Source organism: Chiloscyllium plagiosum, unplaced genomic scaffold, assembly GCF_037043375.1.
Source record: "Chiloscyllium plagiosum isolate Xiang-an unplaced genomic scaffold, Cpla_swu_hap1 HiC_scaffold_30, whole genome shotgun sequence".
In the NCBI taxonomy this organism is placed as follows: domain Eukaryota; kingdom Metazoa; phylum Chordata; class Chondrichthyes; order Orectolobiformes; family Hemiscylliidae; genus Chiloscyllium; species Chiloscyllium plagiosum.
In genome coordinates, this window is record NW_028270168.1 from 3,809,576 (window position 1) to 3,835,286 (window position 25,711).

General features: G+C 41.4%; 1 protein-coding gene across 1 annotated transcript; it reads right to left on the reverse strand.

Moving 5' to 3' along the window:
- Window positions 1-13,684: 13,684 nt before the first annotated feature.
- Window positions 13,685-25,637, reverse strand: iqcc (IQ motif containing C). Its single transcript, XM_043717209.2, has 5 exons — window positions 25,592-25,637; window positions 19,835-19,978; window positions 15,406-15,769; window positions 14,774-14,895; window positions 13,685-14,607 (listed from the first exon to the last, which is right to left on the reverse strand). The coding sequence occupies exons 1-5, from the start codon at window positions 25,631-25,633 to the stop codon at window positions 14,569-14,571; spliced, it is 711 nt and encodes a 236-aa protein (XP_043573144.2). The 5' UTR covers window positions 25,634-25,637; the 3' UTR covers window positions 13,685-14,568.
- Between the last annotated feature and the right edge of the window lie 74 nt (window positions 25,638-25,711).

Genomic DNA, 25,711 nt, shown 5'->3' on the forward strand with positions numbered 1-25,711 from the left:
ACACCAGGTTATAGTCCAACAGGTTTAATTGGAAGCACATTACCTTTCGGAGCGTTGCTCCTTCATCAGGTGGTGAAGGAGCGACACTCCAAAAGCTAGTGTGCTTCCAATTAAACCAGTTGGACTATAACTTGGTGTGTGATTTTTAACTTTGTACACTCCTTTGTAAGCATTCTGCAGGACTATTCTCTCTGAGACACCTTGGTCTGCTCCTCCTCCACTCACAACCCCACCACAATCCCATCTTTCCCTGCAATTGCAGAAGATATAACACCTGCCTGTTTACTTCCTTGCTCCTCATTATCCAAGGCCCCAGACACATCTTCCAGGTGAAGCAGTGATTTACCCCCATTTCACTCAATCTAGTCTGCTGTACACTGAGGAGGCAAAACACACTCTGAGGGACCACTTTGCTGAACACATATGTTCTGTCCACAAAAAAGACCCTGAGCTTCCAGTTACCTGCTACTTTAACAGCCCCACCCTATTCCTGACCAACATCTCTGACTCAGGCTTGCTGCAGTGCTCCAGTGAAGCTCAGCCTAAGGTGGAAGAACAGCACCTCATTTTCCACTTGGGGACCCTGCAGCCTTCAAGACTCAATATCGAGTTCAACAATTTTAGAGACAAACATAGAAATTATTGGAAAAGCTCAGCAGGTCTGGCAACATCTGTGGAGAGAAATCAGAGTTAATGCCTGGGGTCGAGTGACCCTTCGTCAGAACGATTCATTCTGCCAGGATGACCTTTACCCAGCCCTTTGTCTGCCCAAGTGCTTTTCTCTCTCTTTGGGCTCAATCTCCACCTATTGCCTACTCCTCCCCGGCCCCTTTACCCTACCTTCAAGATATGGACCAATCTTTTCCAATCAAACATCAGTACTGAAGAAAGGTCATTGGATCCAAAAGGTTAACTCTGCTTTCTCTCCACAAATACTTCCAAACCCGCTGAGTATCTTTCTTGAGCAATTTCTATTTTTGTTTCTGATTTCCAGAATTCACAATTCTTTGGATTTTTTTTGTTTAGTTCTAAGACTGACATTTTAAACCTAAATAAAATTAATTATACCTAAAGTGAACTGGGAAAGTAGGTTAAAAGGTGGGACATTAGATTGTAGGGTCAGGTCTTTAAGGAGATACTTAATAATACCCAACAAAGCTTTATCTCCAAAGAGAAAGAAACTCTTTGAGAAAGATGCATAATCTATAGTTTAATAAAGAAATGAAGGACCATATATAATTGAAAGGAAAATTACAATTCTGCAAAGATTACTGGTACATCAGAAAGCCAGACAGATTGAGGACAAGCAAAGAATGAGTTTAAATACAAAGTGGGAGAAAATAGAGCAGGAAAGGAAGCTAGTGAGTGAGAGTTTCTACAAGTATTTAAATTGCAAACAGCACCTACAACTATTGTTGTTCGTCGAGATAGAAAGAATTATTAATGGAACTGCAAGAATTGGCAACTGCTTTGATCAAGTATTTTGTATTTATCTTCATCAGAGATTTAGAAAACTTCCCAGAGAAACTTAAAAATGAAGAAGTGAAAGGGGGTGGGGTGGGAAGGGACTGAAACAATGTTGTGAGAATAATCAGATCTAAAGTCCCAGTGGGTGCAACCCAGCATCTAAATGGAAATGGCTGCAGAGATACTAAAGGCATTGGATTATAATCATCCAAAATTCCTTAGATTTTGGAAAGGTCTCAGCTCATTGGAAAATAGATAATCAATACCTTTATTCTGGAAAGGACTGCAACAGAAAGTGGAGTCAGCATAGCTTCACGAAAAGGAAATGGTGTCTGACTAATTTATTTATCTGGACTCACCACATAAACACAGTGACTACAAGAGCAGGTCAGAGACAAGGGATAGTTAGGCAAGTAAACACCTCCTGACACCCCAAAGTCGATTTACCATCGACAAGGCACAAGTCAGGAGTGTGATGGAATACTCCCCACTTGCCTGGATGGGGGCAGCTCCAACAACACTCAAGAAGCTTGACACCATCCAGGGCAAAGCAACCTGCTTGATTGGCACATCTACAAACATTCAATCCCTCCACCACCGACACTCAGTAGCAGCAATGTGTAGTATCTACAAGATGCACTGCAGATATTCACCAAAGATCCTTAAACAGCACCTTCCAAACCAACAACCACTTCCATCTAGAAGGACAAGGGCAGCAGATGTTTGGAAACACTACCCCCTGTGAGTTCCCCCTCCAAGCCACTCACCATCCTGACTGGAAATATATTACCATTCTTTCACTATCATTGGGTCAAAATCTTGGAATCCCCTTAGCAAGTGGGTGACAGCAATTCAAGAAGGACAACTCAGCCACATTAGGGAGATTTAAACAATTCTTGCTTGCGGCAATACCTTTACGTCAAGCCATCTCCTAGGTGGTGCGCCCTGGCGACGTATTTTTTCCGCCAGGTGCGTAACCTCAACTACGACACGCAGCTCCTGTTCGTCGACCGTGACGGTTTGGAGGTCGCCCTCAAGACGCTGCCTGTCTTTTACCAGGACCTGATCACTGTCTGGAACATGGTTGAATCGCGTCGCGCCTACCCTCCGGCTGGAGTAGCGGCTGTCGTCAGGGAGCCGTTGCTCAGGAATCCGTACCTCCGTACTCGCGGGTTCGAGTGGCTGTCGGAGGGGAGGGCCGCGGCGGCGAGGGTGACCAGGGTCGGGGACGTGCTGGGTGCCGGGGGCCTGGGCTGGACGCTGCCGCAGGACATAGCAGGCAGGGCAGCGGTAGACATCCAGTACGTGGCCACCACCATCCGACGCCTTAAAACTGCGGTGCTCGGACCCGACGTAGTGCACCAGTTGGAGGATGCTCAGGCGTGCGGTGGGATCCCGTCCGCGCTCACCCCAGCCCGGACGGAATTTCACATTGGCCCCAAGGTCCCGTACTTCCCGCGGGAGCCTGTGCCCCACAACCTGAGCTGCCTCCGAAATTTTAATTTTGGTTCATTCAGGGAAATAAAAAGAAGAGCCCTGTACAGACTGCTGCTGCACACCGTCCACCTCTTCTCCCTCATCCACCGTCCGGACACGCCTTGGCGTGCCCATTTGCCATCGGGCAGTGGGGATCCCCAGTGGAGGGCTCTCTACGCGGGAGTCCTCCCCCTTTCTCTCGGGGATCTGGGGTGGAGGGTGCTGCATGCAGCAGTCCCCTGCAACCGCAGATTGCGGTGGTTCACGGACTCCCAGCCCAACTGCTTGTTCTGTGGCGCTGTGGAGTCCGTGGACCACGTATATATTGGGTGTGGGCGTTTGCACTCCCTTTTCGATTTCCTTAAAAACCTTCTCCTCTGTTTCTGGCTGCACTTCAGTCCCAGGCTCCTGATCTTTGGGCACCCGGTACGGAGGAGGGAGGGCAGGTCTGAAGACCTCCTCGTGGGTCTGCTCCTGGGCCTGGCCAAACTGGCCATTAACAGGTCCAGGCAGCGGGCCGTGGAGGGGGTCGTTAGGGCCGACTGCCTGCCCCTCTTCCGCGGTTACGTTAGGGCCCGGGTGTCCTTGGAGAAGGAGCACGCGGTGTCGACCAACACCCTGGAGTTGTTCAGGGAGAGGTGGGCGCCGCAGGGACTGGAGTGCATCATTTCTCCCTCCAATTCTATTTTGATTTAGTCCCTACCCTCCCCTTCACTGTTTTGATCACACAGCACTGCCCTTTGATGTGAAGGGCAGTGTTTGTCACTGGCCACCCGGGTGTTTTCCTATCTTCCTGGTGGTGGAAATTGAATAAAGATTGGTGCACTTTGTGTCTTCCACTGTGTCTCACACCTGCACACACACACCATGGGTGCTGGGGATAAAATAAGCACTACCGCACTTAGGTGGTAGTGTGGGGGTTAAAAAAGGGGATTAAAAATAAATAAATAAATAAATAAATAAAAAAAACAGTCGTGCACGTTAGAGGAAAAAAAAAATAAACAATTCTTGGATAAGCACATGGATGATGATGGGATAGCGTAGGGAGATGAGCTGAGAATAGCTCACAGGTCGGTGCAACATCAAGGGCCAAAGGGCCTGTTCTGTGCTGTATTGTCTATGTTCTAAGGCAGCTCACCACCACCTTCTCAAGACCTCCACACAGGGACGAGACCTCCATGCCATGACAAGACCACCATTTCTCCTCCTTCAGGTACTTGGGCCTAACTGCGGACCTTGAGCCTTGGCCTAAACTCCAATTCCAGGTGTGGGGAGTCAGCCCAGGACCTGCTCCTCGCTCACTGGGAGACCCCGGGCTGGGTGGAGCTGTGTCCGGCTCATCCTGGTGTTGCTGCTGCTGCCACCAGAGACCTCTCTTTTCACCTGGCCCTCTCCGGAATTAAACGAAAGAAAACAGGAAGAAGAAAATGAAAAGAGAAAGAGCAAAAAAAAAGGAAATGAGAAAAGAGAGCGGGAAAGAAAGCCAAAGGGATGAGATGGCCGCGGGCCCAGCCCACGTACTCTGCTGCTATTTTGGGGAAAAATATAGTCGAAAGTGCAAGTTACAAGATGGATACAAACAGTTTCGGAGAGATATTGATAGGTTAAATAAGTGGGCAAAAAGTTGGAAAATGGAATATAATGTGGGAAAATGTGAAGTTGTTCATTTTGGAAGGGCGAACAAAAGAACAGTGTATTACTTAAATGGAGAAAAGCTGCAGAACACTGCATTACAAAGGGACTTGTGCATGAAACACAGAAACACTACATTGTACAAACAGGTGCTGAAACCAGAAAAGGGAATTGGATATATACTTGAAAGGGAAAAAATTGCAGAGTTATAAGGAAAGAGCGGGGGTGAGACAATCAAGTTTCCTCTTTTGAAGAGCTGGTTCATGCACAATAGTCTCCTTACTTCTATATCTTATCAAGAGAGGATCAGAGAAATACTACTGCATTGACTGTGTGACAACTATGTTTTGAAATATAAAATATAAATCTAACCTCAAGCATACTGCACACTTTGGATGAATTTCAAGAAGAAATTCTTATTTTCAATGTTATTTAAATCACGTCTTGGTTTGTAGAATTACTGCACTCCATTGTAGCTATTTTTAATTAACTGGTTTGATCATGTTATCACACACCGCCAGAGCAGTCAGGAATTAATCTGGTCCCTTTAGCCCAGAGAGGGGGACATTACCACCGAGTCACTAGACATTTTTTGCACTCCATTTACACTTGACCTATTGACAATTTTGACCATTTCAGGAAGTATTGGATTTGGCTCAAGTCTGCAGAAGATTTCTTCAGTTGAGCTGGATGGTTAGCAATTGTGTGTAATATTATTATCAAAGATATCCAAGTTAATACTTCTTCACACATAAAAATACATAGTTTCAAATGATTCGGGATGTTTTTCTGCTTAAAATAATTATTTTATAATGGATACGTAAAAAGGTGATCTGAGTACAGCCTAAAATCAATTTAAATCTACTCATGATTTTCTAGTTTGGACACAATAAACAAAATTAATAATATTCATTTAATGAATGTTGGGTATCACAAGACATTTCTAAATGCAAGCAATGTGCTTCAAAAATGCACTACACTCAAGAGGACCTTTCTCTGACATCCACTTACACAGCGCAAATCGACATAAAAACCAGTTTAAACCGGAGTGGACCGAACCTGCAGCCAATCTTCATTCAAATTATACAGAATAAAATTAAAAGTCAAAAGAAGCCAATAGAGTTTAGCTTTAAAATCTCAGTCTCAAAACAGACATCTGCTCAGATTATGATTGAAAATTCTTGCTCAGAACAGTTTGTGAAGGACCCAGCAACACTTAGTGTCACAAGTTGAACAGCAAGAGGTCTTCAGTGACCTCCGAGAGACTAAATGACTCTTTTGTGATTTAGGTTTTCACAGGCACATCTCTGTCACCTCTGAGAGATATTTATTAAGATAGAAGCCTTTGTGAAAGAGCATACATTACTGTTTCAGTCAGCTGTAGAGAAAGATACGAGTTCAAAATGCGACCACAGAGATTTCAGTGAAGCAAAGTATACACCGAATAATTATCTACCTTGAAAAGAGAATGTAGGGCTTTTCACAGGATGTGATTCACACCACATGTGACGCACTCTATAATTCATTGAATTTTTTGGTGGAAAATATGATGGGCAACTTCTCCACTTTACTCTGAAAGTATAGGTACAGAACTATATTTGAACTATATTTAATTAGACTTCTCAGCCCACACTGGGTTTATGCTTATAGATAATACGTTAATAAAAATGGTCTTTCCTATCATTCAATGCCATCAAAATCAGGAGCATTATTGATGCCTTGTCACACAAACGATTGCCTACATTTTCCTTTCACACCTCAATTTCTCAAATTTTAAGCAGGGGTAGGAGGAAATTAGAGAAATAAAACAAAATAATTCTTTCTCCCACTCGTGAGAGTTCTAGTATTTAAAACTAAGTTTTGCAATGAGCAGATTACATGTTTAAATTTTGCAGTTAGTCTATCTTAATCCCAATCAAGAACAGAAACTCATCTCCTTTCTCCATACTGTCTGAAGTCACACAGCATCAGGTTACAGTCCAACAGATTTATTTGAAATCACAAGCTTTCGGAAAAGCACCTCCACATGAGCTTCCCAAAGGAGTAACTGCATATGAACTGAGATACTTTCCATCTGTGCTTAGTTATGTGATGTTCTACTAAAAACTGTAATATAGTCCAAGGTTCAAATGTTAATTAAAACAAACAGAAACCTGTTTTTGCATTGCCCCAAGAGGCTAAGCTGGCTCTACAATGGCAAAAGGGACAGGCAGTGGGATGGAGTAATCTCACCAGTTTACAATCTTGAGCAGAAACAGCGTCAGGGATCCTGGGTGCAACATGATGATGCAACCAGATACTGGAAGTCTCCTGACTGGAGCATCTGGTGGGAACCAAATGAGACCAGAAGCTGATAAATTATTTCAATTATTCATCCCTCGAAGATCTTTATCTGCATGCAGAAAACTCTGCTACAGAGGCCTTTAGCTGTTACTGAAGGGGAAGGTTTGGGTTTCAGGAGGTCATTTGGAGCATGCCTTGGAACATTTAAACCCCAGAGCTTTTTTCTTAAAAAAAGCCTCTCTTATCAGGGTCCTCTGTGCAAGTGTGCTTCGTGATTCAAATATAGCTGAAAATCACACAACATCAGGTTACAGGCCAACAGGTTTATTTGTAGTACCAGCCTTCGGAGCACTGCTCCTTCATCAGGTAGCTGTGGAGTGGGATCACATGACACAGAAATTTAGCTGATCATGCAACGCTGTATCCTGTTTTAGCTTTCTCCACATAGCCTTTGATCTTTTTAGACCCAAGTCCTATATCTAATTCCTTCTTGAAATTGTACATCATTGGCCCGGAGAAGCCTCTTCACTCCCAGTGCTATAAAAAGAGATAGAAAGCTCACACCACAGTTGCCTGTCAATTTTACTGTGCAGTAAATGTCTTCAGTAAACTTTTCAGAATTAAGAAACCTTCAAGCCTCTAGAACACTACACATAATCTGCATAAAGCACATTTCTTGTTTCATCTACTACCATGAACCGAATCAGAGCCCAAACATGAAAAGCTGTCAAATGTTACATTTCAAATTTTATTCAGATCTATGCAGCTTAAAGACACAGAATGGAATTCAGTTAGACACACATTTAAGAGTTTAATGCCTGTAAGAGAAAGACAGCTTGTGAATACTTTGTAGAGGTGTATACTCACATGTATCAACAGAAGAAGGTGTTTTTAGGATTGTTCAAACATTAACCATAGGACGTTTGTTTGGCTAGCACCATTGGTTGGACAAATTACAGGGTTAGCAGATTTACAAACAAGAGAGGAGGTGGAACTTTGCTTTTGGTGTTCACTTATGCACTTGAGTGGCAGAAAGAATTAACAGTCTGATTAACAGGCTGTTGAGAAATAATCTGGTGATCCTTTAAAGACACCTGGCTCCACTTGATAGAAAGGCCGGAAACCTGCTGTTAACACTCCATCTATTTGAATGGCTGCATTGATTATTGCATGCCTGCTGGGGAAAGAACTACTTTGATCTGGGATGCTGAACCTAGCATTCATTTGGAATAGCAAACTCATTTCTGGTTTCTCCATATCGTCAGTTTCTTGTTTTCATTTGTACCTGGAAGTAGAGGTAGGGGCTTCACAAGTTTATAGTCCATCCACCAAAGACTCCACTAAAGATTCAGACAAGGACACTAAGATATTGGACATATTTACAGTTCAATTTTAAATACTGCAAGTATTACTGATTGCTTGCTGTAACCGTTTCTTTTTTATTGATTAGTATTCCCAAGTGTAGTACAAAACTGTCTCATAATTATAGATTATCCTGAAACACAAAGATTACCACCTCATCAGAGCACACTGTTAATGCTAAAGACTTTTGTTAATTTTAATTTTCTGCACTGACAATATGAACCAACAAGGTGGAATCGCTGTGTATCAGAATGATCTGGAATTAATGAACAGTTCTGACAGAATGAAGTTCATAAAGTACTTGATTTAGGCTAGTCAACTGATTGATAGCAAAGCAGCTGTGCTCTAGATAGGCTCAGGGCTGTGCTCCTGGGCCTGGAGAAACAAATATAGAGCTATAGCAGAGGGGAAGGTAAGAATAAAACTTTTGTTTGGAGCAGTTCAGAACAAATAAAGACTCTAGAATCAACATGGCAAAACAGAAAGCCAAAGTTTTACATGAAAGAAGTCTTCACAATTCTGTACAAAGGGACGTGTCTGCCAATGGAAGTCATCTTCATCATGTTCAAGAGTAGCTGTAGATGGATTAAAGTGCTCTCATTGATCAGGGAAAAATTGCAGCAACGGGATTAGAGAGACCAAAGTCCTACAGCATGGAAACAGGCGCTTCAATCCAACCCGTCCATGCCGACCACATTTCCTAGATAAATCTAGTCCCATTTGCCAGCGTTTGGCCCATATCCCTCTCAAACATTCATACTTATATTCCTTTCAGATGCCTTTTAAATGTTGTAATTGTACCAGCCTCCACCAATTCCTCTGGTAGCTCATTCCATCCACACACCATCCTCTGTGTGAAAGAATTGCCCCTTAGGCCCTTTTTAACTCTTTCCCTGCTCACTTTAAACCTATGCCCTTTAGTTTTGGACTGCCCTACCCTGGGGAAAAGACCTTGTCTATTTTACTCTATCCATGCCCCTCATGACTTTATAAACCTCTATGAGATCATCCCTCACCCTTCAACGCTCCAGGGAAAACAGCCACAGCCTAGTCAGCTTCTCCCTACAGCTCAAACCCTCCAACCCTGGTAACATTCTTGTAAATCTTTTCTGAACCCTTTCAAGTTTCACAACATCTTTCCAATAGCAGGGAGACCTGAACTGTACACAGTATTCCAAAAGTGGCCTAACCAATGTCCTGTACAACCTCAACATAACCGCCTAACTCCTATACCCAATGCACTGACCAATAAAGGGAAACATACCAAACATCGCCTTACTACCCTATCTCCTTGCAAATCCACCTTCAAGGAACTATGAACCTGCACTTAAAGGTCTCTTTGTTCAGTAACACTCCTCAGCAACTTCCCATTAAGTGTATAATTTCGGTTCTGATTTGCCTTTCCAAAATACAGCACCTCACATTTATCTAAATTAAATTCCATCTGCCACTCCTCAGTCCATTGGTTCATCTGACCAAGATCCGGTTGTAATCTGAGGTAACCTTCTTCACTGTCCACTACACCTCCAATTTTGATGTCATCTGCAAACTTACTAACCATATCATACCTCCTATGATTACATCCAAAATATTTACATAAATGACAAAAAGCAGTGGACCCAAAATCGATCCTTGTGGCACACCACGGTTCACAGGCTTCCAGTCTGAAAAGCAATCCTACAGCACCACTCTCTGTCGTCTACCTTCGAGCCAATTCTGTATCCAAATAGATAGTTCTTCCTGTTTTCCATGAGATTTAACCTTGCTAACCAGTCTACCATGGGGCACCTGGCTAAACACTTTACTGAAGTCCATATAGATCGCATCCACTGCTCTGCCCTCATCAATCCTCTTTGTTACTTCTTCAAAAAACAAAATCAAGCTGGTGAGAAATGATTTCCCACTCACAAAGCCATATTAGCTATCCCTAATCAGTCCTTGCCTTTCCAAATATATGCAAACCCTGTACCTCAGGATTCCCTCCAACAACTTGCCCACCACCGATGTCAGGCTCACTGGTCTATAGTTCCCTAGATTTTTCTTATCACATTTCTTAAATAGTGGCACCAAGTTAGCCAACCTCCAGTCTTCCAGCTAATGATGATACAAATATCTCAGCAAGGGGCCCAGCAATCACTTCCCTAGCTTCCCACAGAGTTGTAGGGTACACCTGATCAGGTCTTAGGGATTTATCCACCTTTATGCATTTTAAGACATCCTGTATCTCTTCCTCTGTAATATGGAGAAATGAGAGCTTGTCCAGGAATTGAAACCGGAATCTCGACATGTCAACAATGTACAAGGCCCGAAGTAAGAATCATACCCTGAGACCACCGAGCCATCCCCATTGCAGTATTTTTAACCCAAGCCTTAATATGCATCAGGACTTTCTTCACACTGCCCAATTAGCTGCTTTGTAGGAAACCCAAGGAAAACATGTAACCCGGGTTTTTCCAAAACTACCAAAGGCAATTAAGAAAATGTCCGTGAAAAGTTCCAGCAATCAACCACTAGACCCTGAAGTAATAATTTAAATTTCCCTCCATCTTTTTTTATTTTAACTATTACATTGAATATTCACAATATTCATAAATAAAACGGTTGATCTTATTTAAAAGTTTATATTACACACTAGTTAATTCAGCAGAAATGATCAGAACACAACAAAAGTTGTCATACCTTTGTTTTACTGCCCTCTGGTGGTTACCTTCCTTATCACTCAGATGCCTCAAGAACGTCTGATGGAGGAAATGATCAAAGGAATGAGAACAGACCATTACTAGTTATGTGGTATACAATGGGAATATCAAGTTTAACCAGACAACAAAAGAGGATGGATGTTCTTACTACAAGTAAATATTTTACACCTTGCCGAAACTAAAATTTATGAAAAATCTTTAACTCCTGACTCATTGCGAAGCTCTTTGCTGTTTCTACATGAAACTGAGGCATGTCTTCAACCCATTCTTCACTGGGCTGCAGTCAGGAACGACAATCCTGAACATTTGGCCCCAGCTGCTTTCATCCCAAACCTCACATTTCTCAGAAATACCCTACCAACCGCAGCCAATCACTAAGCAAATGGTTGCTAAAACAACTGTTACGCTGATTTCCTTTCTGAAGAAGGGTCATTAGATCTAAAACATTAACTCTGATCTCTCTTCACAGATGCTGCCAAACCTGCTGAGTCTTTCCAGCAGTTTTGCTTTTTAGATTTCCAGCATCTGCAGTTCTTTTTGTTTTTTTTGTCTGATGTCCTTTCTTTCGGGGGCTGTGCTCAAGTCAAAGATTAAAGATGGCCCTTCCCTGTGTGTGCAGCAGCGAAGGATTCCATCATTCATTTATCCACTAAATCAGGGCTTGGTCTACCACACACTGAAATGATATTAATAATAAACATTAAAAAGAATTATTCAAATCTGCAATCATATAGTGTCAATTACAGCCATCATATCACAGTTTTAAGAAAAATAAAGAATTTAAAAATCGATTGAAGGAGTAAGGTGCAATGGCATTGGAGATAAATCCTCACAATACATGCTTGATGTTGTCCAGGGTTACTGATTACTAATGTACTGACCTTAATAAAGTATTCTTGGTCAGATTTTTTTTCTACTAATGTACTGACCTTAATAAAGTATTCTTGGTCAGATTTTTTTTCTCCTGTGTGTTATTTGTCAAATCAAGCAAAATCATTAATAAATAAGCATGAAGTACAGTTTGACAGGGCTTTGTCTTTCTGAGAAGTTACATTGTGCTAACTAAATTATTGCAAAATTAATATGTGAGTACATCTGTACATCCAACCAAATTTGTTCTTTATATACATATTTGGATGTACGAACAAAAAGAGATGCAAATGATAGCAGGCTGAGTATTGTGACAGAGCTGACAAACTGTAATTTATGGACAACACCAATAGGTGTCACTTGGAGTTTGCAAACTGAGAATTATAGAGTCATAGTCATAGAGATGTACAGCATGGAAACAGACCCTTCGGTCCAAACCGTCCAGATATCCCAACCCAATCTAGTCCCACCTGCCAGCACCCGGCCCATATCCCTCCAAACCCATCCTATTCATATACCCATCCAAATGCCTTTTAAATGTTGCAATTGTACCAGCCTCCACCACTTCCTCTTGCAGCTCATTCCATACATGTACCATCCTCTGTGTGAAAACGTTGCCCGTAGGTCTCTTTTATATCTTTCCCCTCTCACCCTAAACCTATGCTCTCTAGTTCTGGACTCCCCGACCCCAGGGAAAAGACTTTGCCTATTTACCCTATCCATGCCCCTCATAATTTTGTAAACCTCTATAAGGTCACCCCTCAGCCTTTGATGCTCCAGGGAACACAGCCCCAGCCTGTTCAGCCTCTCCCTATAGCTCAAATCGTCCAGAGTTGAGGAGAGTTGGACCCAATTAAAATAATGCTTCCACTGTTATGCTTATATCTCCTGACCCATGAAAGGAAAGCTGACCCATAACTTTTTCAGTTGCTTTTGCTTTGTGTTGAGGATTGTTATTCTGTTATTTTCACAGCCTTTAAATGTACTGACAGTTGCTTTGAATCCTTCTTTTGATGAATTAGTCATAGAGAAGTACAGCATGGAAACAGACCCTTCAGTCCAACCTGTCCATACCGACCAGATATCCCAACACAATCTAGTCCCACCTACCAGCACCCGGTCCATATCCCTCCAAATCCTTCCTATTCATATACCTATCCAAATGCCTTTTAAATGTTACAATTGTACCAGCCTCCACTACATCCTCTGGCAGCTCATTCCATACCTGTACCACCCTTTGCGTGAAAAAGTTGCCCCTTAGGTCTCTTTTATACCTTGCCCCTCTCACCTTAAACCTATGCCCTCTAGTTCTGGACTCCCCGACCCCAGGGAAAACATCTTGTCTATTTATTCTATCCACGCCCCTCATAATTTTATAAACCTCTGTAAGGTCACCCCCTCAGCATCTGACCCCCAGTGAAAACTGCCAAAACCTATTTAGCCTCTCCCTATAGCTCAAATCCTCCAACCCTGGCAATATCCTTGTAAGTGTTTTATGAACCCTTTCAAGTTTCACAACATCCTTCTGATAGGAAGGAGACCAGAACTGCTTGCAATATTCCAAGAGTAGCCTTATCATCTTAAGAACAGTAATTACCTGCACGGTAACAGCCAGAAGTGGCAATATTACAGAGCGAAACAAGAACAATTTGAGGCTTCAATCCAGCTCCCTGCTTTCAGCAAAGAGCACGTGACTCTGATTGAACATTAAAAGGAGTGTTTCCCTTCAGAAAATGCTATGAACAGAGGTTGATTCCCACAGAATCAGTGCACTGGGTACAAACACTCGAAAAACCTTAATTGTAGATGATTGTTCAGCTGCATCACCAACTGCAAAATGCGTGGTCTGTGAATAAGATACCAAATCTTAAACCCAATGAAATGCTTTGATCAGATTGTAAGTTTCATTTTTATTCTGATTTCAAAATTGTGGATGTATGATAAAACTTTGGCATTTTTTAAAAATATCCCATTTGGAGAGAAATGAGAACTCGAAATCAGTACATATTTGCATTAAATTTGATGAACTTTCAGCTTACATGGTCAGTGCACAATTCCATAATGAAGAAATAATTCCATAATGTTACACATTTTCAGCAGAATGCATAAGAAATCATCAGACAATACTTTAAAAAGAATAAACATAATACATCACAGAAGTTCACATTTCGATTGATGGTCATGGTGATGGAAAGGTCCCAGAAAAGCTCAGGCTCTGTTTATTTCTTGACAATGTGGAGACTTAAGTGCAATCAGACAAAATACAAAAAGATAACTCAATTGATCAGCATGTATTTCTTTATCCCAGCACAGTCAAATAGCTAAAGCATATCCTGACAAATTGGTGAAAAATGGAACTGATTAGCAGCATCTTGGCTGGATTCCAAGATTAGCAATAGTTGTGCCATCCACTGGCCAGGCTGCCAGCCATAAGTAAATAAATTGATATATTAAATATGAAAGGATTATTATTTTCTGAAATAAACAAAACAGGGCTATAAGCTTAACAGAAGTATGACAGAGCCTTACCCTGGAACATACAAACTGCAGTATTGCTCCAAGGAATGCATTAAGTTAACTGTTAGCATTCTTTTAACCTCATGTTCTCTATAAAGAGTTTCCATCAGGTTCCACTTCACTGCATTTACCACACACAGATTTCATCTGTGATGTAATTCTTCTTGCATCTAGTTAACTTCCAATGAAGAACATCTCCATGACTTGTTTGGATCAGCTTCTTGGTGATTCATGTCGTGCTGCCAATTCTGAAACCATATTTTCATTCTGGAGTTCTCAATTGTTGCTTCAGTATCAAATACTGTTCAAATAAATAAGGTCACCACAGTGAAAGGGTAAATCTCTCTCTTGCACAAAATACATATAGTCAATTTCTTATAAGAATACACCAGGAGGACAGACTATTTTGGAAACATAGCATACAGATACAATACATTCCTTCAATCACATTCCAACTCAATACTTACATTTTTACGACTAGCAATGGCCTGTTGCAGCCACAAAAGTTCCATTGCGAGGCTGCTTCTGTACTTCTGTATCCCTTCGAGTGTTGTTGGCATTTCTTTCCTTTGCCATTTACACAAATGTTCTACAAATTCAGATATGTACATTTGTGAGTATGTATCCTTTCACCAGTTTGTTCTTCTATTTAGTTAAAATTCAGTGTTAAAATGGAAAGGAGTGTTTTTATTCAAAACTTACACCCATTTAAAATAAACTATATACACTCATTTCATATTCACATTTTTTTAAATCAAAACAAGTGTAGCTGAATCTGTGATAGACACATGGTTCAAAACAGCTTTCTAGTAGTGCAATCAATCCGATCCAAACAGGAACACACTCAAACATGAATACATGCAGAAGACAGCAGAACCAGCGTTTTAAGATTTTCTATAGAAAGCAACTGTTTCCTTCCCCAACATCTAATGTCTCTGAATAATTCCAGAACTTCAAGACCCATAATCAAAGCTAAACATCTATGCTAATTAACTGCAGAACTTACTATTTCAAAACATCTCCTGATCGTTAGTACATTATGGAAAAAAAAAGTTTAATTTCCCCCTCAGGGTGCAACTCACTGGATCTTACACATTACCTGTACTGAGAACAGCGGGTGAATCCTCCAGTACTGTACTGTTCCAAACGGAGGTTACATCAGTAAAGTTCATTGTAGTATCAGAGTCTTTCCTCTCATCACCACTTGCAGAGGATGCTTCAATTTTTTTATTGGATGCCTGGTCCCATATCGCAGGACCTCCAGTCAAAATGCCAGGAACATCCAGGTGCTCAGCCACTGCAGGAACATTTCCTGTGATTGAGGATGCTCTGATTTCACAATCATCTTTTTCTGGTTCATCACCCTCAAATATTCCACAAATTCCATCTTTTTTAGCTTCAGGACAAGATGTTTCACAAGTTTGCCTTTCAATTACACGGTTCACGCATTTTCTCTTTGCATTCTGTCAAAGAAGTAAAAAGAATTCCAATCACACCAAATTCTAGACTTAATCTTTGTAAGAAAGAAAGCTTGATTGTTGCTAATGCTTAAAGCCACGATCCTTCAATGTAGTTTAGTCAGGAAACAGTGCCTACTGAAGTCTCCACAAAAATAAATGTATATATTAGATGTGTTCTTTATAGAAGTTACCATAATGGTCACTGCAGCTGAGAACTTTCAATACTGCTAACACTCAATAAGACTTTTCTGCTGTTCTATCAAATCTACAGGTTGTAAACTTCTAGCTTTCGGCTTTCCAAACCAACAACTGAAAAAAGATTTATTTTATTCAGTCATCTACACTAGATCATCAATTTTTTTTTAGAAACAATATTTCAATTTCCACATCACCTGTATCTTACAAATAGGAATCAATTATTGCACTTGTTACCCTGCACCCCTTTAAGCCTGGAATACACATCTCCAGACAACGTTTCACTGTACCTGGTACACCTCCAATCTCACCCACGTCATCAGCACAATATTAAAAACAAAAATTGCCGCAAATACTCAACAGTTGTGGGCACAGAAGTAGAATCAGTGTTTCAGGTCTGTGACTTTTCTTCAGAACGGAGAACATGTTGAAATGTAATGAGAAGATATTGCTCATATTTAATCAAACATTAGGCTGTTTCAGTGGTTTGGGGAGGAGCAATGAACAGAGATTTTCCAAGTCTTTCAGTGAGCAGGACTGACATGGCCGACATTTATTTATGATTTGATTTTATTGTCATGTGTATTTTACAGTGGAAAAACAGTAAATTACAGCAAAATACTTTTCCACCATCACCATGATCCAGCGCTATTTTGAATAGTTTTAAGAAGTTAAAAAATTGAAAGATATAGCTTAAAGAGAATCCATCAGTCCTGAACCAGCGCATCATCAATGATACCTGGGCTGCCATTCCTCCTCCAACACTTCGCCAATATTGAAGGGACCATTCTTCATGCACCATCTTTCGCTCTTAGGCCAATTTTCCTCTTGCCAATGCCTCGTCACCTGTGCCAGGCCCACCAATATCACAGTCGTATCTCTCGCCACTGGGCCTACCTCAACATTGTTGCTATGATTCTCCTCCATCACTACATCACCGCCACCAGCGCTAGACCCAACCAATCACAAAGACGTCTATCCTCAGGCTCCATCTTTCACTAGTCAGCCTAACTAGCCTACATCACCTCCGATATAGCATCTGCCGATTTTTAAAAAATGTATTTGTTGGATATTGGCATCACTGGCAGGGCCAGTATTTATTGCCTATCTGTAGTTGCTCTTGTGAAGGCAATAGTGAGCTGCTTTCTTAAACTGCTGCAGTCCACCTGCTATGGGCTGACCCACAATGCTATTAGAGAGGGAATTCCAGCATTTTGACCCAGCAACAGTATTTCCAAGTCAGATGGTGATTGGCTTGGAGGGGAACGTGAAGCTGATGGTGTTCCCATAAATCTGCTGCCCTTGTCCTTCTCGATGGAAGTGGTCATGGGTTTGGAACATACTGTCTAAGGATCTTTGATGAATTTCTGCAGTGCATCTTGTAGTTAGCACCCACTGTTGTTACTAAGCATTGGTGGTGGAGGGAGTGGATGCTTGTGGGTGCGGTGCCAATTAAATGGGCTGCTTTGTCCTGGATGGTGTTGAGCTTGATTGCTGTTCGAGCTGCACTCATCCAGGGAAGTGGGGTGTATTCCATTCTGACTTGTGCCTTGTAGATGGAGAGCAGGCTTTGGGGAGTGAGGAGGAAGGTTACTCACCACAGTATTCCTAGCCTCCTACCTGTTCTTGCATTTCAATGCCAGGTGCCATATTTGCCCTGGAAAAGTAAATAGGGGCCCTGTCGCTGCCACCACAAGGTCTACGTTGGCCCACTCAGGTCCATGCTGGAATTCCTCACCACTGATGGTGAGTAAAGAGAATAAAGAAAAAAAAGTGGTTGGAGCAGTCAAGTTCCGGCACAAGAGCCTGTCTCTGCCACCATCTCTCTGATACGAGGAGGTAGTTCCTGACCAATTTATGACTGTTCTCTATTGCCCTTTCAGAAGGTGGTGATGAGCCACTTTCTTGAACTGCTGCAGCTCACTTGATGGAGAATCAACCGTGCTGTTGGAGACAGAGTTTCAGGATTTTAACATGGTGACAGAGAAGGGATGGTGATATACTTCCAAGTCAAAATGGTACATGACTTAGAGGGGAACTTACAAATGGCGGTGTTCCCACATGCATACTATCTTGATCACCTAAGCAGTAAAAGGTTGCAGGTTTGGAAGGTGCTCTCAAAAATACATATGGTACGCTGCCACTTTGTACAGGTGTTGGAAACACTAACTAGTTAAAGTGATGGATGAAATACCAATCAAGTCACTTGTTTTGCCTGAATGAGTTCAAGTTTTACAAATGTTGCTGGAGCTGCATTCATCCAGCCGAGTGGAGAGCAGTCCATCACATTCTTGATTTGTACCTTGTCAGTGATTGACTGGCATCGAAGAGACAATAGGTACGTTACTAGCTGCTGATTCCCAGCCACTGACTCACCTTTGTAACTAATGTTTCTTGAGCTAATGTAGTTAAGTTCCTGGTCAACAGGAACTTTCAGAGTATTGATGTAGGAGATTCAATGATGGTTATGCCATTGATTAAGAATGAAATGTGTTTAGAAACTCTCGGAGATTTCCAGACAGCGAGCTTAGTAATGCTGGCACAGAATCTGAATGAGATTGATGGAGCAACCCTAAAAATCTAAAATGGAATACCTCTAAAATAAGCTTGTGCTGAAGGAAACTAAATATGGTCTGAAGTTGAAACAAAAGCATGTGGCAAAGCTAAGTTGCTCGACCCAGTCATGAGCAAAGATAAATTAGATTCAGACATTTTTCTTTACAGACTTAAAGATAAACGGTGCTCAGCAGAACAGTAGTTAGGGATTGCTTTCAGCTAAAAGAAACAAAAGTAGTTCTTAACAGCAGTCAGCCAGTCAAATTGGTGATTGGAAGCGACTGAAGTAGTTAGCTCAGAACTTCTCAAGTTAACAAACATTTATTATATTCAGGTTTTCCCAAAGCAAATCAGACAATGAACTATATATTTATTTGTAACCATTGTTGTAATTCAATGGAGACAAGAGTCAACTTGACGCAAGAGAAACAAATTGCAACAAAGTAAGAACTAGGAGCAGGAGCATGCTCTGCCATTCAATAAGATCATGGCTGGTCTTTTTGTGGCCTCAGCTCCACTTACCTTCCCCCACTCACCATAACCTTTAATTCCTTTACTGTTCAAAAAAATTACCTTAACTTTAAGAACATTTACTGAGGAAGCCTCAACTGGAGAGCTAAAAATCACACAACACCAGGCTATAGTCCAACAGGTTTATTTGGAAGCACTAGCTTTGGGAGCGCTGGTTCTTCATCAGGTACTCCACAAGGAGCAGTGCTCCGAAAGCTAGTGCTTCCAAATAAACCTGTTCAACTATAACCTGGTGTTGTGTGATTGTTAACATTGTACACCTCAGTCCAATACCGGCATCTCCAAATCAACTGCAGAGAGCATGATGATGGTTAAAGAACAAATATGACTTGCTGTTGTTACAATTACGGTAGGTGGCTGGGTGAGAGTGAGGGGTTGGGGACAGGAGAGAAAGAAGTAGAATTTAGAAAGACTTTCTAAGTGATCTCCCCAAAATCTTTGGGGCATTGAGGTTTATGTTTAATGCATCTTGCAATGTGGGTTTTAGATAGATATCTAATTAGTTCAAAGTATACATCATTTTGCTATTAAACTGCAGGCTTGTGCCATTTTTCAAGATTATTTGATATAATGCATACAATGAGTAACGTCATTCGAAGGTTATGTGCTGTTCAGAGCTTGGATCAGATTGTGAAAAGGCTTTGGCTACAACATTTATATGTCTGGAGATGCACAAAAGATTGGCTTTATTTCTTAAAATTTGTATCGAATGTTGTGATAGGCAAGGTGCTCAATAACGTAGTCGATATACAGAAATAAACACACGCGCTGTCCAGTGAAAGGTACCTGCTCCTTAAATGTAGGCCTTGGAAACTCCTTGCCGTCCCACTCCAACAAGTCCACACCTCCCTCGATTTCTTTTACAATATTTTCATAGTCTTGGCGCAAACGCTGGAAGCTTTTTCTCACCAAATAACCTCTAATGTAAGCCTACAAAGAGGGCAGGGTGGAGAAATAGTTTTAAAAAATAAATGCCATGTAGCAGCAAGAATTATATGTTAAAGAGCTTTTTCTAAAATAAATAAAAGCTTCAACCACTACACTGGCAGAAATTTGTACGGAATTTGTCATTTACACTGGGCATTGCCCTTTCATCAAAAAGTTAAAGCAAGATGACTGTAAGACTTTTAAAATAACACTCAGCTTTTTTGACTAATGCTTCATGACAACCCATCCAATTGACGCAATAAACAAAAGCGTTGACAATTCACTGACTTTACATAAAAAAATTTACTTTTTAAGCAAGTAGCTCCTGATGTATTATACAATTCTTAAAAAGAAAACAGTTCATTGTCAGCACCTTAATTAAAGTACTTCTACTTAATTTCAGTGTTAACAGCAATCTTTGAAGATTACTTCTTCCCTTTGACAGTAGCACATAAAGAGTTCTTTGCTTCGGGTAGGTTTTATTTTCAGAGTATCAATGTTCAAAACATAACTGAGAATAAAATGAAGTGTCAGCTTTGCTAAGGAATTGCACTCTCCTCAGAATCTTGCAGGTTACAGCTTAGAGCTACAATCCTGGGCTCAAGTCCAGGTTTGACACTTCAGTGCAGTTTTGCTGCCTTGTTGGTGGTGGAGTTTTTCAACTGAGACATTAAACAAAAGTTGCATCTGCCCTCCCAGACATGAAGGACCTGACCAAGCAGAGAATTTGTCCTCTGCTCAGTACAAAAACAGATTTCTGAAGAAGGGTCACTGGATCTGAGATGTTAACTTTGTTTCCTCTCAACAGATGCTGCCAGACTTACTGAGTTTTTCCAGCAATTTGTTTTTGTTTCTAATTTCCAGCATCTGTAGTTCTTTGTTTTTTCCATAAAAAAACAGCTTAATTGGCTGCTTAAAACTTACTGTTAGTGACCTTGCTGCCCAAAAGTTAACCGTTGGACTTTTCTGCAAGGGGAATGCTTATTTCATGAATTAATTCATACCTTGGAATTTTGAGCATGTGAAAATGTCACATCAATTAAGTCTTATTAGAGAAACAAAACAATTTGTGCGCCTGTGTACAGAGTTTCATTTCATTATTCCAACTTATCAACAAGCTTAATTTTAATGCTTTTAAAGAGAGGCAAACAAAGCATTGGGGTTAGGTGTATAGTCTTGTGCACAATGGTAGTGTCCCGTACCTCCAAGCTAAAAGAGCTGGTTTCAAGTTCCACGTCAAGATGTTATGGTCATAGATTGTGCAATAACATATCCAAATGGATTGATTTTTTTTAAAAGGGTTCTTTTTATTGGAATAGAATTGAAATGCAGGAACATTACCATACATCTAACAGAGGTTTGGTTGGACTAACCACATCTAAGTAATTCTTGTCACGATATTATGAAAAGGATTCTAAGGCAAAACAAATGATTTTCTTGAAAAACACAGGAACGATGAGATTATACCCATCAGTAAAAAAATGAATGCGGTGCAGCTCTTTGCAAAAACAGCTACACTTTCCCTTCAGGGATTATGTCACATTATCTGGGGAAGTGTTGCAGTTTAAAATAGTGGCAGAAAGCCTGAAGAAGCTATGCATCCTGCTAGGCTGTAACCCTCAGCAACTTTCTGGTGTTTTTATTGTATAGTTATAAGGGGATAAATACAGTTAAGTGAATGGGCAAGAATGTGGTAGATGGGATATTATTTGCTTATCCATTTTAAGCAGAGAAAATAGAATATAGCATATGTTTCCAATGTTGAGAAATTGGGAAATGCTGATATTCACAAGAACCTGATTAATTTAATGCCAGAACACTAATCTGCAGGCATTCCAAGCTTTTGGGAAAGTAAACACCTGCAGTGCACTAACCTTTATAAAAGAGATTGGTGCATAAGAGTAAAGGACTCTTCCTATCTATAGCCATGTTTTGTCCAGACCAGGAGCACTGCTCCTCATACAATACCTTGTATTTATGCAACAGGTTTAAATGATCAAAACACTCCTTTTAAAATTCTTTCTTGAAATGTCATGATGTGGAGGTTGGACTAGGTTGGACAAAGTCAAAAATCACACGACACCAGCTAATGGTCCAACTGGTTTACTTGAAAACACAAGCCTTCAGATCCCCACTCCTTCTTCAATAAACCTGTTGGACTTTAATCTAGTGTTGTGTGATTTTTGACCTTCATGGAATGTGGGTATTCCTGGCTTGACAGAATAAACTATTCAGGATAAAGAGGAAGCTTGGGCTCAGCAGTCCATCTGAGCAAATATACCCAGTGTTCTTAACACAACTTCCACAATATGGATCCAGTGACAGTGAATGAACAAGGATAATAGTTCTAAGTCCGACTCTTGCACATTAATTTACAGGTGGCGGTCTTTGCAAGCATCCGTTGCCTTTGTCCTTCTTGGTGGTAAAAGTTGCAGGTTTGGAACGTGTGAAAGGAGGATTCTTTGTAAATCACTGAAAAATGATAATACGTCAGTGGTGAATGTTGCAGGGAATGGATCCGGTGTCTTTCAAGCAGGATGCTTTGTCCTGGACGATGTCAAACTTCCTGAGTGTTATTACAACTGTACTCTTCCAGGCAAGTGGGAAGTATTCCATTACACTCCTAACGTGTGTCTTGTAGACAGTGGAGAAGCTTTCAGGAGCCACATGAGTCACCCATTGCAGGACTCCCAACTTCTGACCTGCTTTTGTGGCCACAATATTTATATTGCAGTCCTGTTAAGTTTCTATTTAACGTAGTGATGGGAAGCAGCGCCATGTGGATCTCATTGACAGTGAGATTCTTGACTGGCCCAGGTTAACAATGCCAATCAGGAAGCCCTGGCTGACAGAGATAAACAGGAGATTCAGAAGGTCTCCTCAGTCTAACGACTGGCTTTGAGCTTGCTGGTCAGAGCCCACGTACAGTGCACATGTAAATAAAGGATGATTTGGTGACGGGATACTGACCTCTGTGCAATTATTTCACTTGCGATGGGAACAAACAATTTGTGCCTGAAGAACAACTGCTTGCAACAGTCATCTTGGAGTTCAGGTAAGCATTTCTGGCATCAAGCCTTCACTTAGGATGCTTGGCTTGTAAAATAAAAACAACAGGAGATTCAGAAGGTCTCCTCAGTCTAGGGACTGGCTTTCAGCTAGCTGGCCAGAGCCCATTTATGGTGCACATGTAATTTAAGGCTGACTTGGTGATGCAGTACTGGCCTCTCTGCAGTTATTTCAAGTACTTTTCAGGATATTCACAGAGAGAGATTCAGCAAAGATAATGCCATTGGATGTCATGGGGAGCTAGTTAAATTCTTTCCTGTTGAAGATAATCACTGCATGATACTTGTATGGCACAAATATCACTCTGCTCTTATCAACTCAATCCTGAATGCTGTACAAAGTGTGGTGCTAGAAAAGCACAGCAGGTCAGTCAGCATCTGAGGAGCAGGAGAATCAACGTTTCAGGCATAAACCCTTCATCAGGAATGAGGCATGTTGCTGCAGTGCTTTTACACCACCACACTCTTGTCTCTGATCTCCAGCATCTGCAGACCTCACTTTCTCCTTCTGAATGCTGTACTGGCCTTGCTGCAATTGTATGTGGACAGGTTTAATATGTGAGAAGTTGCAAACATCACAGAACATTAATGAATGTACACGAACATCCCCATTTCTGACCGAAGGGAAAACATTGATGGTTAGGCCAAGAACACAACACTGGGGAACTCCTGGGAGGACTCAAATAGCACAGTAGTAATATGCCTACCTTACATTAGGAAGCCTGGGTTCAAGTCTAAACTGCAGAGGGGTCATAAAACATGTGAACTGAAAAACCAAGGCTGAGATGATTACTGTGGTTTTTGTGCAATCATCTTTGTGTGACGTATGACTTGAACCAGTGGTGAGATCTACCTCCCACTCCCCCCCTGCCAATATTTGATTTATTACTTTCATATATACCTAGATACAGTGAAAAGTTGTGTTGTGTGTGCAGTACAGGCAAATTATACTATTCAAAGATCATAGGGTAATAGAGCAGAGTTACACCAGCAAAGACGACGCACAAAAAGCGAGATCTATGTTAGAATTGAAATTTGAAGTCCTTTCAGATGTCTAACAACTGTGGGGAAGAAGCTGTTCTTGAATCTATTGGTATGTGTGTTTAAGCTTTTGTATCTCTTGCCTGACAGAAGAGATTAGAAACGTTTATAACCAGGTTGGAAGGGGTTTACACAATCGAAGCCAGAGACAGAATACCAACCTGGACCTGCTTCTTTGGGTCCAGCAGCTTTTTCCACACTACCGCTAAAAACCAAACCAAACCAGAGAAAAGCTGAGCTGGGGAAGCTGGCCACTCCCCTTTCATTGTACAAGTGTGTTTTTTAACTTGAAAGCCTTCTACCTGAGCCAGTATCTGTTAGCTATAATCAAACTGGCCCTAAAACACTAACCCCAGACTTTTCAGAGTCTGGGTTGTTTACGACCTCACAAAAAAAAAGCCAAGGAACAGCATAACCTTGTTAAAGGAGCAGCTTTGTCATAGTTCCAACAGATTCAGGTACAGCTTCCGTTACCAGATTTTTGAAAGGACATTTAATATGGTATTTAAGTTGATATTTCTCTGCAGTTCCAACACTGCATTCACTTCTATTACTCTGATGTACTTGTGTAAGGTATGGTTTGCCCATATCACACAAAAAAAAATTTCACTATCTCAGTACATGACAATAATAATTTAAATGCTAAAATATTATGTACGCAAAACTGTTCCAGCAATCAGTGAGATAGATAGTTAGAGTTTTATAGCATGCCCCTTCAGCCCACCATGTCCAAACCAGTCATTACTGACAAAGGGCTTGTGCCCAAAATGTCAACTATCCTGCTCATCAGATGCTACCTGACCTGCTGTGCTTTTCCAGTGCCATGCTTTTCAACTCCGATTCTCCAGTATCTGCAGTCCTCACTTCCTCCTATCAACACCTACCTACATTTTCCAGTACGTGGCCTGTAGCATTATTTGCTACAGCACTTCAAGCGATCATTAAATACTTAAGATTGTGATGATTCTCATCTCCACCACACTTTATAGTTACAAGTTTCAATGACCCTCTGGTTTTAAAAAATCTCCGAAATGCCCTCTAAATCCTATGCTCCTTGCTTTAAATCTATGTCCCCTGTTCATTCATCCCTTCACCAAGGGGAAACATTTCATCCTAACTACTCTGTCTATATCCTTCAAAATTTCATACATTTCAATCAGGTTCCCCCCACATCAGCCTTTGCAGTTCTGAAAGTCACAGCCCCAGCCTCTCTTCAGAGGTGAATGGCTCTAGCCCAGATGAATCTCCTCTGCACCTTCCCCAGTACCATCACATCCATCCTCTCTCTTCAGCCTGAAACTGCCTCAAGTCTCTTAGCTCTATCTGAGTGCGAGGGGATTCGAAAGGTGCTGGGTTGTTACCATGGTAACCACCTGGCATCATTGGGAAAACAAAATTTGGATATTCAACAATCGACAGCATCCAGACCCTCCGGCGCAGGAGTCCTCATATATTTCACTGAAGGGAAAAATGATTCCAGTGAAACTGGGGGGGAAGCTGCGCTCACCTGGAGATCGCACAACCCGCGGCGACCCTCACTCACCGCCATCCTGGTAAGGGCAGGAAGTGACGGTGGCGGTGGGCAGGAAGTGACATGTTCGTTAGTGATGGACAGAGGCGTCATCCA